Below are 16,085 nucleotides of genomic sequence, written 5' to 3' on the forward strand. Positions count from 1 at the left end.
TAATCCCTGTGCTCTTGCCTGAAGTGAATGTTACTTTTTCCATAGCCCGGAACACTTTGTGACATACTAGGTAACCTACTTTCATGTTTGTTTATGGTTTATCTTTCTTTATGAGAAGGTAAACCTCATGAGGGTAGAGATTTTACCTTTTTATTCATTATGTAGTCTTAACAGCTAGAGCAGTGAGTGGCACATAGTAGGTGGTAAGTAAATATTTGTGACATGAACAAATTCCTTCATACTTCCTAGATACAGTGATGACAACAATAATATAATGTCCGTAGTAAGAATAATAGTTACAATAACTATTAATATTATTAAGATTACCAGTTAGGGGTCTTCAAGTCCTAGCAGAAAAGAAAGTTATTGAGAAATACTTTTAGGAAATGACAATATTAAATAACCCAGAACTTGATAAATTATATTTGTACATGTATGGAAAGAGTATTATTGGAGAAATTTCTTTGTTGGAATTACCCAGAAAGAGGGATTTATCCAATGAATTAATTTGTACAAAATCATGGTTCAAAGGATATAGTATAACAAGGATTATGATTCCCAACATGCTGAGTATAGCCTTACAAATGAAGCAAGAATACTGCTAAAATAGATGACATGGGCAAAAGGATAAGAGATTGTAATCCACTCTATCCACAGAGGTAGTATTATAATGTTAGAGAAGTTTAGAAAATAATAATCAACATGTGGTCCAACGTGATACTTACTCCATGTGTATATAGTAATTGAAAATAATAAGTTAGATCTATTTAACATATGACAAGCTACATAAATGACTCTAGCCATTGTACATCTGTGTTTTTGTGTTATAAAATGCTGCTCCTGAATGTTAGCTCATAAAAAGAAACCTTATGCAATTAAAAACCTCATTCCATGTTTTTTGCTTATGCTGTATATTTTTCCCTCTGGAATTTCCATTCTTTCTTTATCATTGCTTAAAAATTTTTCCTGGTCCTCTTATATCTAGCCAGAGCCACATTTTACCTTTCTGGCATTGCTTGGAGCTGTTATCCTGCCATGGTGTCTCCCTGTTAAGTTTAATTGATTAATTGCTTTCTACTCTGTGCTCCTAAAACATTTATCACAGGGTATGGTTGTTATTTATTTACCTGTCTGTGAGTTTCAAGGGCGTCTTTATCATCTTTGTTTCCCTAGTATCCACCTCAGTCCTTGACTCATGATACATGTTCAATAAATGGCTATTGTATTTGACCATTAAAATATATTTTTACCTTGGCTGCAAATTTATCCAGCAAATAAAAACTAAAGACTCTTCTTATGTGCAAAGCTTTCTTGCATGTTACACAGATACTAATTTTTTTAAATCAGATGCCTAGATTCTCAAATTGCTATAAAGTAATATAACAAGGAAAAATTTAATTGTGCATAAAAATAATTATAATACATGGTAGAAATTCTTTTCATGGAGGGGGAAGTATGTGGGGGAGTGTTTCAAAAATATCTCCCTATTGGCTTAAGAAATATTTTCCCCTATTAAAAGACTAAAAATGCACATAATAATTATTTTACTGTCTCAGAAATTAGATAATTAAATTCTGTCTTAGATCTAAAAATATATTCCCCTCCCTCACTTTAGCTTGGTGTGCTATTGTAGGTTGGATTAAAGCACCTTTGGGGGTGGGGGTTATGCCACTACTTGCCAAACAGTCTGCATTTAAAGTAGAATGAGGTTTCTTTTAGTGCCTTAAGGTAGGAATCTTATGCATTCCCTAGATTTTAGAAAGCACTCTAAGTGATAATTCCTTCACATGTTGCTACAAGTTCACTCCTAATTGCCATTAGGAAATTGGCTCTAGAAAGCTCTCAGCACAAGTTAACAGTAATATAATTGAAAGAATAATTCAAACAAGATTTTGACTAGAAGTTTTATTTCATTGATTGGTGAGAATAATTTGAATGCTTAGCATTTAATTAAATTTAAGCCAATAGCTTTTAAAAAAAAAGTATAATATATTGATCATTTGCACGTAAGTCCTAAGATATGGGCTGTTTGTGCGATTACAGATTTTAACAGATGGGCACTAAGAAATTTCTCTGTTTTTATTTAGACTTGGATTATCACTTGCATTTATCTTCAACTGCTCCTATTTAATCCTCTTGTCAAAACTAAAGAGATCTGCTGGAATCCTGTGACAGATAATGTAAAAGACATCACAAAACTGGTAAGTAAGAACTGCTTCTCAGTAGTTATCATTGTTTGTCAGGGGTTAGCATTTTCTTGTCCTAGGAAAAGAATCAGTCATGTAGTTATTCTGAAGGATTTCCAGCGAGCAAATACACATCTAGGGTCATGGAGGATGGGTTGGTAAAGTCAGCCCATTAAGCAGCACTGTAGTAACTGACTTTTTGCTATTCTCAGTCATAATCAGTGATGGATCCTGGAAGAGATGCTGGAGGCTTGCTCCCCAGTATCTCTTGAGTGGGATCCTCCTGTGTATGTCTTCTCTCCAGGCCTTCCTACTTATCTCACCAGCCTGAAAACATGGCAGGTTTTCCTTTGTCTCAGCATAGAGACTGTCATAGGTGGGGTGCTGGATTGCTCCATAAGTGAATGTACTTGTCATGTCTGAGTTCCGATCTCAGCAAAAGCCTTTTTATCTTGGTTCCTGGTGGTTATCACCAGCTTCCTTGCCTAGCTTCTCTGCCTGCTTCTTTGAAGATTCAAATCAGAAAGAGGATAAAACATCCAAAATGCATCCATCCCAACTCACACAGTCTAAGGATGATGTTACATACTAAGGTATATTATTTGAAGACAAACATGGCTTGAGGAAATTTTATAATGTCATTGTCCAAAATAGCCAGTTAAGTAATGCTTAGTTATTTGAATGTTGGCTAGTTGTGCAGGTGATGGAAGAATAAGGAAGAAAGGAGACTTGTTATATTCTGCCATAAGCTTAGAGGCCATAATATGTCTTGGCTTTCATTTAGTTTCAATTCTTATTCTGGCTCATTATATTCATATTGAATAGATTCATACATATGTCAGGTTAATTCGAACTCCCAACTCCCAAGTCTTATTAAAGTGGGTCACTGGGAAGTTATGGCTGTCCTGGATGTGCTTTTGTAAAACCTAGGGAGTTGAAATGGCTGGGACAAGAGCCCTGATCCCAGAGAACTGATTTTATATAGGTGGGCCTTGAAGTATGGATGGAAGGTGATGGTATATCTTACTGCAGACAATGTATATTGCATCCATACTGTACATGGAACTTAAGAGAAATTCCTTGTAGATGTTATTATTTTTGGAGTGTTGAAGAAATATAACTTAATAAATACCATTTCCTATGAAATGACAAGCCAATATTTGCAAGTGGCATAATTATTATAAGCACATTCCAAGATTTTCTGTTCTTGTCTTTAACCATCTGCTTGTAATCAGCCTGTTATCCAACAGCTGATATAGTAAGAATAATAAGAAGCATTAATAAAATAAAAAAGAAAGTATACCCAGAAATGAATATTTATTAATATTGACAGTAGGATATAGTTCTTCATGCTAAAGGCAGATGTCAAATCACTAACCTGAAGGAAAAAGGTTTTGCTCTTTCCAACTCTTGTCTCAGGGGACACAATTAATTTCAAGAATTTCTCTACATGAAATTAATGTGTTTTCTTTGGATAACATTTTTAAATAAGAAACTTGAAAGCAGATCAAGTTAATAAATGATAGGGCCAAGAAAATCATTTATAATTGCATACTTACACAATTGATAGCTTATATTTTTTAGAGGAAGAAATAGAAAAATATGAAAAATCCTTACATACAACAAATACATATCACTAACACCATGATAACAGCATATAAACTGATGGCCTTTATAAGATTTTATCGTATAACATTAGCATTCAATCTGTGCCATTATGTATATGGATTAAATGAATGGATTTTTGAATCTGGGAGATTGCAGTTAAAAACTCAGCTCTTTGACCTTTCTAAGTCTCAGTTCTCACTTCACAATTTTGTACTATAGATAATAACAAAAGGTAGATATGCTTTTTTTTACAAGCTACTATCTCATAATCTTTTGGGGCCTGTTTCTTTATTAGTTATAGTAGATTAATAGTACTCAATCTTATGGAATCATTGTAAATATTAAACAGAACCTGTACGGTACTGTCTTCCTCATTTTAGCCATTTATCCTGTTAGTATCCCTGAAGATATTTGTAGGATCACGGGATACTGGAGATGGAAGTTAGAGATTATATAAATAAAGTATTTTGTAGATAAATAAATAAACTGAAGCTCAAGAGTGGTAAAACCCAGCTCCCTGTCCTTTACCAGTTCTATGTCCTCAGGAGCAGTGGTTTTCAGACTGGCTTTTGGAATCCAGCAAAAGCCCTTTGGCTTTTGTTTATATATCTGAGTTTGCAAATGAGTCTTGGCTTAAGATTTGGGCTTGAGAAAGAATGCTTGAAAGCTATTGCTTTACCAGGCTTGGTTGGATATAATCTGAGCTAATTTCAAGTACAGTTGTGAGGGCTCCACTGTGAAGATGCCCAACCTCAGTTTGAAGAGATGAGCTATAGCAACTTCAGTGCTTAAGACTAAAATCACACAAGACAGTAATTTGCTTTGAAGTTTTAGAGCTGCTTAGGCCATAAGCTGGTAGTGGTTTTTATCTTTGTTGTTCCTGTTTGAAAAGAAGCTAACTATTAACTATTCTAACTCATTAACTACACTAATTCAAACCCCACGGTATCTGTTGGATTTATGGGTAGTCTCAACATCTCTCTGAAGACTGGTAGGTCAAAGCATCTTGACGGAAGCCAGGGTCACTTGGTTGAACACCAGCTGTATTATTTCCTGACTGACTGACCTGGGATAGATTATGGAACCTTTTGAGGGATTCAGTTTCCTAGTTTTTGAAATGAGGAACATGGACATGATCAATAGTTCTTTACCCAGGATTTGTAAACTTCAAACACTTGCCCATGGCACTCTGAATGGTGCCTAAAGTCCATTGTGTCCATTTCTGAGGAGAGGATGTATAGCTTTCATCACTTCTCAGAGAAGCCTCTGACCTTACATAAGAGAATTATTTGGAGAGCTTTGAAGTCCTTCCCAGCTTTAAAGTATTTTTATTTCATAGTATTTTGTCATGTCTCTCCTCTTGGAATCAATCAGTAATGCCACCATTTAAGTTGATTATATAGAAAAGAAGATTTTTACCTGGCAGATGTAACCTTGCTATATTTTATCTGAAGGTGAGAAAGTGAGCTGATAATATGTTTTGCCTTGTGCTCACAGCCATTTCTCCAGCTGAGACCCTTTGCTTTCCGTACCAGTTCTGCCCCTGCATTGAGTTAGGTAGCAACTTGCACTGTGTGCCCAAATCTTAACTTTGTGCCTTGGCGAGATTCCCATGCCACTGAATCACATGATTTATGGCTTTACATTTTAAAAAAATTTCTTCTTGGACATTTTGTACTGCCCCCATGGTCCCCATGGTTTTTATTTGAAATCCTTCTGGCATGTTTACTTAGCATAATAGTTCATCTATTTGCAGAACATTTTGCTTTGTCTCTAAAAAATGTTGCAAGACTTGTTTTAAATGGCAAACCCAGCTCTACCTAGGGAAAGAGTCAAGTATCTGGGAAGAGGATGAATCAAATATAAAACAAAATTATCCATGGATAGTTAGGATACAACTTTTAGTATTTGTCAAGTGTGTGTGTAAGGAGGAATCAGATGCCAGAGAAGTTCAACTTCATTCTCCTCAGTAGTCCTTCCTTTCATTTGTGATAGGGTTTTCTTTAATTGCAGCAATTGAATTAAATATCACTTTCTTGGTTTTGAAAACTATTTTTATCCTTAACTGGTGTGTCTTTCTCCAAAAACTTTTTGTCATAATTGATAGCTGTCCCTTCCTTATCTAGTAAAAGTGAAATTACTTCCTTTCCAATTACTTCCACCAGTAGGACAGAATTTAAACAAAGAAGTCCAGGATTTCCTAGTCTATAGTACATCCTTCTCCTAAATTGATCAAAGTAATGCATGACCCTTGGGATGGTCATAATCAGAATATATCATCAGATAACAGATGTGAATACTTCCAATGGGCAGTTTTGATAAATTCTGATCTCATTCTTCCACAAATAGTATTTTTAAAATTTGAATTATCATGGAATTTGAAGGTGTATAGTCTCTAAATCTCCTTGTTTTTTGGGTGAATTATCTACTCATGCTTTCTGTTTAAAAGGAAAGGTCCCACATAGATTGTTGGACCCTGAAGAGCAATTGTTTGATAAATGAATAGATTTTAAGTAATTCACTTTTAATAGTTTGTAATAGTTAGCCTTTTAATTTCTGCTCTTTGTAGTTGGTTGACATTGTTTAATTCAAAGTTACATTTTGAGTTATGTATTTAAATAAAAGACAGAGGTCTGTTAAAAGTAAAAGTTCAGATTTAAAAAAAAAAGCTGCCTAGGTAGCTTGAACATTGCCAAGCATGTCTTCCTTAATAAACAAGAGTCCTCATTTTATGGAATAAACCAATTAGGTGTTATATCTCATTTTCTCTGGCTTTTAAATCTATGGTTATGGTACAACTACCCAGGCACCACCACGCAGAGCGCATTGAGGGATCCTCTCCTTTGGTTTTTACAATTCTATGAGGTCATTATTATGTTTACCTTTGGGAAGCTAGAAATCTAGTGATCAGCAAACTGATGTGGGATTTTTATCACTCGGGATATATACAATGCTGAGTACAGGTTTGAACCAATAACTCTATCTTTGGAACATAAGAAATCAGTTCATAATAGTTACTCTATTCTCAACAACCAGAAATGAAAGTGTCAGTTATCATTTATGCTTACCACAGTAGTCAGTTGAGTTTCTTTTCTTGAGTAGTAGTTACCTTCCTTTGTCTTATCTTGTGAAGCTTCCACATTATTGAAGCTCCATTGGTGCTACTTATAACCCTTAGTCTGATTCCTGTGGCTAATATCAAAATACCCCAAACTAAGTTATAAAGAGATATATGTTAGCTCACAGAGCAAGTCCAAGATTGAAGGACCTTATCTGTAATGCTTCTTATTGCAGAGTCCCAAGACAGCAGTGTTTCACATGCTAAGAGGTAGGAACAAGGGCTAGACCATATCTACAAATGGCTCTTACAGCAGACTTACACTTGAGAAAAGTCATTCATGTGTTAGATGCAGGAACAATAATCTCTTGATTTAGAGAGTTCAGTGACGTTTTTGTTCATGGGACCCAAAGATTTTAGATCACTGATGTACAGGGGGAGTTAAGTATTCTGACTTTGAGTTGTTTTTTTTTCCCCCTTTCCCCCTGATCCCAAATACCTGCAGGGTATGGTATGCAATCAATGCCAGTTTGGCTCGCCAAGATTTTTTTCTTGGCTGACTTTCCAGCATTTCTGAACACTGTTCTCTATGCAGTATTTTCCCCAGTCTTACTGAATATGCTCAGTCTTCAGAACATCCAAAGAAAAGAGCAAACCCACAAACAGCCTGTCATTAGTGACTTGTTTTATAGTGTCATTCTATAATGTTCTACTATTCTAATGTCCTTCAGATCAAACTTCAGATCAAAGCTTGTTAAATTAATTTGATCTTTGGTAATATTGTCCATCAATTAAATGGAAGGTTGCCACTGAACTTATTTTAGTAAAACCGATTTGTTAACCCAATGTGTACCATTAGTTACATAGGTATTTAAACATATCACTAAGATAACGCTCTAGAATCTACACTAGTTCCTGTTGTTTCAAAAGATTCCATTTTCCAACCTTCTGCTTGTCTCTATTCTCTCCTCAGATCAATGTATTTTCTTCCAGATCAATCAGAGTAAATTAACTGCCATGTCCTTTCCTTGACAACCACACTGTTACATCACTGCTCTCAGGAAGCAGCTAAGTCAGAGTGAATCTTTTATAATTATCTAGTTCACTCCCCTTATTTTACAGACATGATCCAGAGAGATAATGTGATGTACTGCAGGCAACAGTAGGGTTCAGTTGTAGAATTGTTCCTTCCTTTTTTCCTACCACTGTTTGCGCTGCCATAGCTCAGCCTTCATGGCATGGCTTTTCCGACATATTTCTTACAACTTATCTATCTGGTCTCTGATATACCATGAGCTGTCTATTGCTTTTACCTGATTCTTCTCTCTATAGAAAGCTTTACTTAGTTGCATTTAATAATCAGAGGGATTCAGATTCATTCATACCATGCACAAGTACTTAGCATTTTGCATGAATTGAGTCCTTATCAAACCATTAAGGAGGCTCTGCACTAATTTCCATTTTACACATGTAGAAATTAAAGTTAATGTAGCTGAAGTAACTTGCCTCAGACCTGAGTTAGCAGGTGGCAGGGCCAGCATCCAATCTAAGCATTTTTATCTCCAGAATCTGTGCTTTTAGCATCAACATTAAATCTGTGCCTATATGGAATGTTTATATTCCAGGCCCAAGAGTCATTCTACTCATAAAACTTTCCACAGTGATCAATTTACAACAATGACACTGGATATATTGCAAGGTTATTTGCATGTTCTGAATGCTACTCAATATTCAATAGGTACTTAGAAAGTAACAGACTAATTCTTGAAGTGGGTATAACTATCATCAATTTTACTTTCTAAGTTCCCTTTGAAGTATAATTGGGAAGGAAGGTCATAAGAGAGACACTGATTTGGAGGTCACAGTACAGCACCAGCACAGAGCTAGAAATTGCTTCCTACATCCAATAGTTGTCCGGATGCCTGTGACACTGCAGATGCCAGCAAACCCCTCTGAGCCTCCCTCTTGTCCTCATTTATAAGAGTTTAATAAGATAGATCTCATGAGGGTTCTAAATGCTAAAGTAGTTTTCAAAAATAGTATTATTTTTCAGTCCCACTAGAAATTTAGTAAGTCAGCTTAATGTGAATATATATCCCTCTAATGGATAAAGGGCGAGAATTCAGTATTCTGTTCAGATATCCTTGTAAACTTTCTTTGGATTCTTTGAACAAATATATATATATCATATCTATAAATAAATATATATGTAATTACACATTGAGGATTGCGTATGTCATTAACAAGCACAGTGCTTAGAGCACATAGTAAACATTTGACCATTTTAGACATGTTAACTATTTTGTCATGATATAGATTGAGGAAGGAAAACCTAGCTAAGTTGTTTCACTCAAGTGGAGATGAATGTGAGGTGATAGCACTTCCAGGAAGGCTGCAGGAGTATAGCAGGACCTCATTACTATCTCAGCAGTCTGACTCTGACTACTTATGCCTTTTCCTGATATCTTTTCTCACCAATGTTTTGTCATATTCTAAAAGCTGTTGGCAAGACAAAGAAGCAGCATATGGCTTCTGTTATGGAAGGCTTATGGAGATGATCTAGGCCTGCAAACATGCAAATGATCTTAGCTTTCTTTAGGGAAGCTGAATATTTTAGAGACTGGCTGAAGAGATTATATGCTTTGAAATCATGTGGTCTGTAGAGTTCCCAGTAAAGAACATGAGTTGACTATTTTCAACATGTTGGTGCATTCACTTCACTATTAAGTAATTATTTAGCATAGGTAACTGGATCTCCATCTTACAAAGAAGGGAAACCAAGAGGCAGAGAGTTTAGATTGGTTCTAAAATCCTGGTTCTGTATCTGCTGCTTATTTACTTATGGCAGAATAACCCAAGTTAGACACTTTAGCATTGTAAAAGAAGCTAGGCAAACATGTGAAGTACCTCAAGTGCCCAGAACAAGGTATAAATGAATTAATTTATATTGCAGAATTTAACAAGTATCTGTCTTATAAACAGTAGCTCCTCACAAGTATGTATATTTGTATCTTTTTTTTTTATCTTTTGAGGTTCCAGTAACTTAGGATAAACATAAAACAATAATTCTCGAGTTATCAATGAAAAATCACTGCATTGCTAACCAAGATTCTGTCTAGCCAGAAAGCCTACATCTCTAGGAGATTCCCTGATAATGCCAACACATTATTTCCAGGTCTCTATTTTAAGAATCGCTGACAAGAAAGGCATTCTTTATTACTAACTCTATGCAGAAACATGTTGGAAAATAGTCTTGGAAAGGAATGCCACGACTACAGATGGAAGTTGAAATTCATATCATGTTTCAAAACTTGGTAGATTGTACTTATCCAATCACAACTGAATTTGGGATTCTAAAGTTTTGTATTATCAGTTACTTTATTTTTTGGAGGGTGCCTTTGACGACAAACAGAAAAAGAGGATAAATAATATGAATAATTAATGTGTACAAATGTTCTTGAGGAATTTATGTATTTATTTTTGGCCCCTGTAGGTTGCAAATCTTCCAAAAGACTATATGATCACCCTCAACTATGTCACCGAGATGGACGTTTTGGTATGTACTGTACATTTCTAAATTTCATTTTAGTAGCTTACAGGAGAGATGTAGCTAGTCATTGTTTACCCTAGAGCGTCATTAATTGTAAATGTTTGAAGTGTTTCTTAGTTGTCACAGTTATCCTGAGCTAGAAGTTTTACATTTCATGTTTTCAGATGTTAGGCTGTGGACAGAGCCACCTGGAGTTGTGTATAGCAGACAGATGCACTGTAGCCCTAAATGATCTTATAGTTGTACCAGAGCTTACACTCATATGCCTGACATCCAATTTTCTTCATATTTAACAATGTTAATGTTATGGTGCTGTAGATACCCACTGTGCAACTTGTCTATGTTTCCAACATACTTATAACATTTTGTTCTATGTTGATCTATTTTAAATATTATTATTCTTCAGAGTAAATTTGAAGCCATGGTATTTTCATCTCTGCAACTCTCAAGGTTTCCGTTATTTCCAAACTACTTATTAATGCTGATCAACTTTGTATCGACAGTTTTAGATTTTGAGGAATTTTACTGTGGATCCACCGATCAAAGTTATTGCCAGTTGAAGCACATCACTGCACTCTGTATAATGCCTTTCAAAGATTACAAAGGCTTTTATACCAATATTGTTTCAAGAGATTGACTAGACTGTATTTAATTTAATTAGTAAGCATTTTAGCATTAGCTACCTGAGAATATGTATCTTCATGTTGCAGTGGTCATCTTAAAGCCTAGCTTCTCTGGAAATAGAAGTGTAAAATTATAGGAAATGATCAAATTTGATCACTCAGACAGCAAGTATTTGGTTAAGAGAAACAGCAGAGCTGACCCCTAGCTGGAATGCTTTAAAAAATACAGACACACAGATGAGTTAGTGGAGGATGCCCTTATAAAATTTTAAATTTTTATGATAACTATGGGAAAGGGAAATTACATGGCCCTTTTTATAATACTTTTCCATTTTGCAAAATTATTTCAGTATTTGCTCCCCCCCCCCCAATTAGGGTGAATTAGGAATAGCCTGTGAATTAGGTAAATTGGCTATTTTTATGCTTATTTTATGAGTCACACTGAGATTTACATCAGAATTTTGCCCAAGGTTAACAAGTAGAAAGTGAAAGACTTCAAAAGAAACCCCCAGGCCACCTGACTTGGACTGCTAGGTTGCAGAAAGTAGGGATCTAAATAATTACAATGCAGAGAACGTGGAAGAACAATTAAGACTGGGGCCTGCTCCCACTTCAGCTTTGAGCCTGGTGATTGTGGAACTTGCTCAAAACAATCCTGCTGCTCCATGCAAAACAAGTGTTACACTGAAATTAACTAAGTGCATTATTTTGTGCTGGTATAATCATAGATGGTGTGCTAAGACATAAATTTCAGTATCGGCTGGTGATAGCAAGGGCTGATCTTGTAAACAGAGAGCTGACTTATTGCCACATACTTTGTGCATGTTTCTGTAATTGAGAGAAGTCTGCTATTATTTGATCTTGGCATTCCATCCTGGAACTACTGGAGAAACATTGTTCTTGGCCATCACTGTTGGCAAGGAAAACAAGCCCTTGCCTAGGGCTTTGGGCAGAAACTGGGGTCTCACCCTTTGTTTTACCTTCATTAAAAAAAAAAAAAAAAGTTAGTTACTGCCAACACCAGAGAAGTTGCCCAGTGCAGAGGACTGTGATTATTTGTCAGTGGTCAGAGTCCCAGCTGCTTTATCTTTTGTCTCTAAACAATGGAAGGTGGAGGGAGAATGGGTGCCAAAAAGATTCCCTGGGGCCAAAGCAATAAAATTCTGCCTGGGGCATGGGTAAAAGAAAGCTCTGAAATAGGATACAGTTTGTTTTTCACTTTTCTTTTAAAGATAGATTATGTACTGCTAAGGGTATTCTTATAAAATGACCTGTAGATTCTCCTCTTCTTCTTTCTTTCTCTCACAAATAGTAGGTTGTGATCAACAGCTTTGTGTTTAAACCCAAAGATAATCACCAATTCTATTTTTAAAATCTTCCAAACTATAATATTGCCAAATGGTGAGGATTGCCTTGAACTTCCTAACTGTGAAAACACTTGAACATTTCTGGTCCTTTTTATTTACTCAGACATGTTATTTTGGAAAGAATAGAAATACAGTTGCTAAACTGCACTGCAAATGAATCTGCTTTCTTTCTAATGCCCCTAATGTTATATAAATGATGAGCTGCTTGTCTGAGCGAGAAGCTTTTCATTAAAAACAACTATATGTACACAGTTTAATTTAACTTTTAATTGGAAAATAAATCCATAAATTTAAATAAGGAACAAGTAAGTGTACAAAAAAGTTACAAGAACATTCAAAGCACACTATATCCTTTTTTTTAAAAATATTAATACCTTCTTGTCCTCTCTCAGCTGCATTGCTCCTTCAGGATGAACAATTTCCCTTCTGGTTTATCTCTGCTTTCTTTTTTCTGGTCCCTCTGCTTTGGAGCCATTCTCTTCCCCCTTGCTATTCCAGGATTGATGATTCCACATTTTGACTTTTATTGAGTAGATAAAGTAGCTAAAAATAATAATGCATTTGTCCATTCTACCATCTCTTCTTCACTCACATTGAATGACCCCTAGTTCTTCAGAAAGAGGAAGAGCAGCTCTTGCAACAAGGCCTCCAGGACTCTTGTGGTCTGGTACATTTCTAAATCCTTTCCTACTCTCTCATCCTCACATGCTCTCTGCAGCCACTCTCTCTTCTTGTATGACTTTATCTGTATCTGTACTTCACTGCCAATTGGGCTCAATTTCTCCCTTTCTCTGACTCTCTCTCTCTCTCTCTCTCTCTCTGTGTCTATCTTTTGAATGGAACACATTTGTAATATAAGGGGTTTTCACTGTGATATTCTGATACATTCACACCGTGCACTATAAACAAATAGTGAGTTTCATATGTGTGCATATAATATATAATAATTTTATGTAACATAATTTCACACATACATATATATTCTCCACACACATCATATTCCATATTTCCTCAACCATTTATTTATTTTTTGTTTTGTTTTTTGGACATTTCAGATGATTTCACAGTTTGGCCATTGGGAATAAATAGTTCTGCAATAAACAAAACTATGCAGGTGTCTTGTATATTGATTTACATTCTTTTGGTATATGCCCAATTACAGTATTGCGGGTGTAATTTTAGTTTTTTAAGGAATTTCCATACTCATTTCCATAGTGGTTTCACTGACTGTTTTCCTACCAACAGTGTATGACCCCTCACCAACTTCTTGAATAACATTTGTTGTTGTTTGTTTTCTTAATAGCCATTCTGACTGGAGTGAGATGAAATCTTCAGTGTGGTTTTGATTTACACTTCATTTAAGGCTCAAGATGTTGAACAGCTAGGTCTATATCTTTCAGAGATTTCTGTATGTTGCCTGGAATTCTGATTGTCTCTTTAGTCTAGATGACTTTTTAGGTGTCAATCTCCATTCATTACTGAAGCCTTTCCTCTGCTCATTGATAAAACCAAATTTTTCCAGTAGCCACTCCATTTAGTTATTCCTTTCATTCCTTAGAGTCAATTTGTGGAATTAGTAAACTGATCATCTTCCCTAACTTATAAGCTTCAAATGGCTGGGTATTACATTGTTTTTCGGTCTCATATACTCAATGTCTAATGGATGGTAGACAATAAATATTTATTGATGCTAGGTGTGCTGGTGCTTGCCTGTAATCCCAGAACTCTTGAGACTCAGGTAGGAAGATCTTGAGTTTGATGCCAGGCTGGGCTACAAAGCAAAACTCCTTCTCAAAAAAGAAGAAAAGTATATATACACACACGTATACCACACACACATAGACACAGACATACATACAGAGACACACTTTTGTATATGTGATGGGGGAAGTTCCCTGGAGTGCAATTGCTAGTTAGTTCTGGGAGATTCACATTCGAACTGAATAGCGTTCACAAGGTTACCATGATAAGCTGAGTACCTTTAATAGATCACATGACATCTGCACTGGGACCTTATTACTGTTATTTCTTTTCCTAATCTGTGCATTCGATGAAGAATAGCTTCAATGCAATTGCATAATTTTGAGAAATCAAACTTTTGAGAATCTTCTGCTACTCTTTGTTTTTTATTAAATTATGTATATGTCGTTGTACAAAGGAGTTTCCAATTCAACATGTCAATTTGTAAGTCCAATGCATCTTGAGTCATTTAAGAACCATCTCACCGTTTCCATTTATTGAAAGCCATATTCCTGACCCTGCTACTGCTGATTCTCCACCATCTTGTCTAACCCTAACCAGTTCATCTGAATAGCCATTCCCAGGCACGAAAGTGCCACCCAGCCAGATGCATCACCACCTCCTGAAATGATCATGTTACTTTCAACTCCAGTGCTATACTGAGTACTGCTTCCCCTTGCCAGAGATATCCTTTGTCTTCCTACCACTTACCTCGATTCCACTCAGAGGATCATGGCATAATTGGGAGCTGAACCTGGAGGGATCATCTCTTAGGTCAGTTTAGGAGCCCTTCTTTCCTCAAGACTATTTTCTACTCTTCCACACTGTGCTTTCTTTCTCTCTGTGTTATATGACCAGGGGAAAGGGACAGAAACATAACCTGTTCTGAGCTTTCTGCATGGTGCTGGGGACACAGTGGTCGGCAACACTGGCATTGTCCTGATGTGGAAACCTTACTTTCCCATTTGTTATCTCAGAATTTCTACAGAATTTGCCTAGAAAAAATATATACTTTTTTGCCAGTCCTGGGGCTTGCATTCAGGGTCTGAGTGCTGTCCCACTTGACCCACAGCACCACTTCTGGCCTTTTTTTATATATGTGGTGTTGAGGAATCAAACCCAGGGCTTGATGTATACGAGGCAAGCACTCTTGCCACTAGGCCATATTTCCAGCCAATGAAAATATTTGTTTTGAACAGAGCAATATGGCTTACACAGAAACTTAATATTGTATGTGTTATGAATTGGTCCCAAACTATTGAGCAAAATAAGACAAAAATGCCTGAGATATGGCATATAAGCCTATTATTATTGTTGTTGTTATAATAATAATAATAATAATAATAATTATTATTTATTGAGACAGGATCTTGCTGTGTAGCCCAGGATGGCCTCAGGCTTGTGATCCTTCTGCATCACCTTTTGGTACTGGTACTGGTCCAGCTATCACTATTGTATTGTTGCTGTATTTTCCTTTTCTTTTTATGGTAACTATTAAAAGAACAGGATGAAATCTTTCACTCTTTTCTGTTTTCTTACCATCCACTAGACAATCTAATGTTTATAGTAGTTACTTAAAACTTCCTTGCCAGAAAACATTTAACTATATTGAGAAAGATGCCAGATTTCAAGTCTTGAAAAAGCCCGTCTTATTAGTTTAAACTCCTAAGATTGTTGACAATAATGCACTCAAGCTTAAGGAAGGAAGGAAGCAAAGAAAGAGAGAGAGGGAAGGAGGAAGGGAGGAAGGAAGGAAAAAGGAAGCAAAGAAGGGGATATAAAGAGGAATAAAAGGGAAGAGGGAAAGGAAGTCCATTATTCCAAGGATGCTTAAGAATAGCATGCCACATAGGGTGGGGATGTAGCTAAGGCTCAGGCGAGAACTAGAAATGTGTCTAGAAAACTGTCATGTTTCCCTTCCTTATCTCTGAATCTCTGCAGACTTTTCTTCTA

The 16,085-nt window shown here is 36.0% G+C and overlaps 1 protein-coding gene across 4 annotated transcripts in view; it reads left to right on the top strand.

The window, feature by feature from the left end:
• Nucleotides 1–16,085, top strand: part of Kitlg (KIT ligand) — a 102,990-nt gene that overhangs the window by 32,358 nt on the left and 54,547 nt on the right. For all 4 annotated transcript variants that reach the window (XM_048358522.1, XM_048358552.1, XM_048358541.1 and 1 more), the window contains exons 2-3: nt 2,088–2,201; nt 10,346–10,408. In XM_048358522.1, the coding sequence (XP_048214479.1) occupies nt 2,088–2,201; nt 10,346–10,408 (177 nt within the window). The remainder of the gene's footprint in view (nt 1–2,087; nt 2,202–10,345; nt 10,409–16,085) is intronic.

This window comes from Perognathus longimembris, chromosome 1, assembly GCF_023159225.1.
Source record: "Perognathus longimembris pacificus isolate PPM17 chromosome 1, ASM2315922v1, whole genome shotgun sequence".
NCBI classification, from domain to species: Eukaryota; Metazoa; Chordata; class Mammalia; order Rodentia; family Heteromyidae; genus Perognathus; species Perognathus longimembris.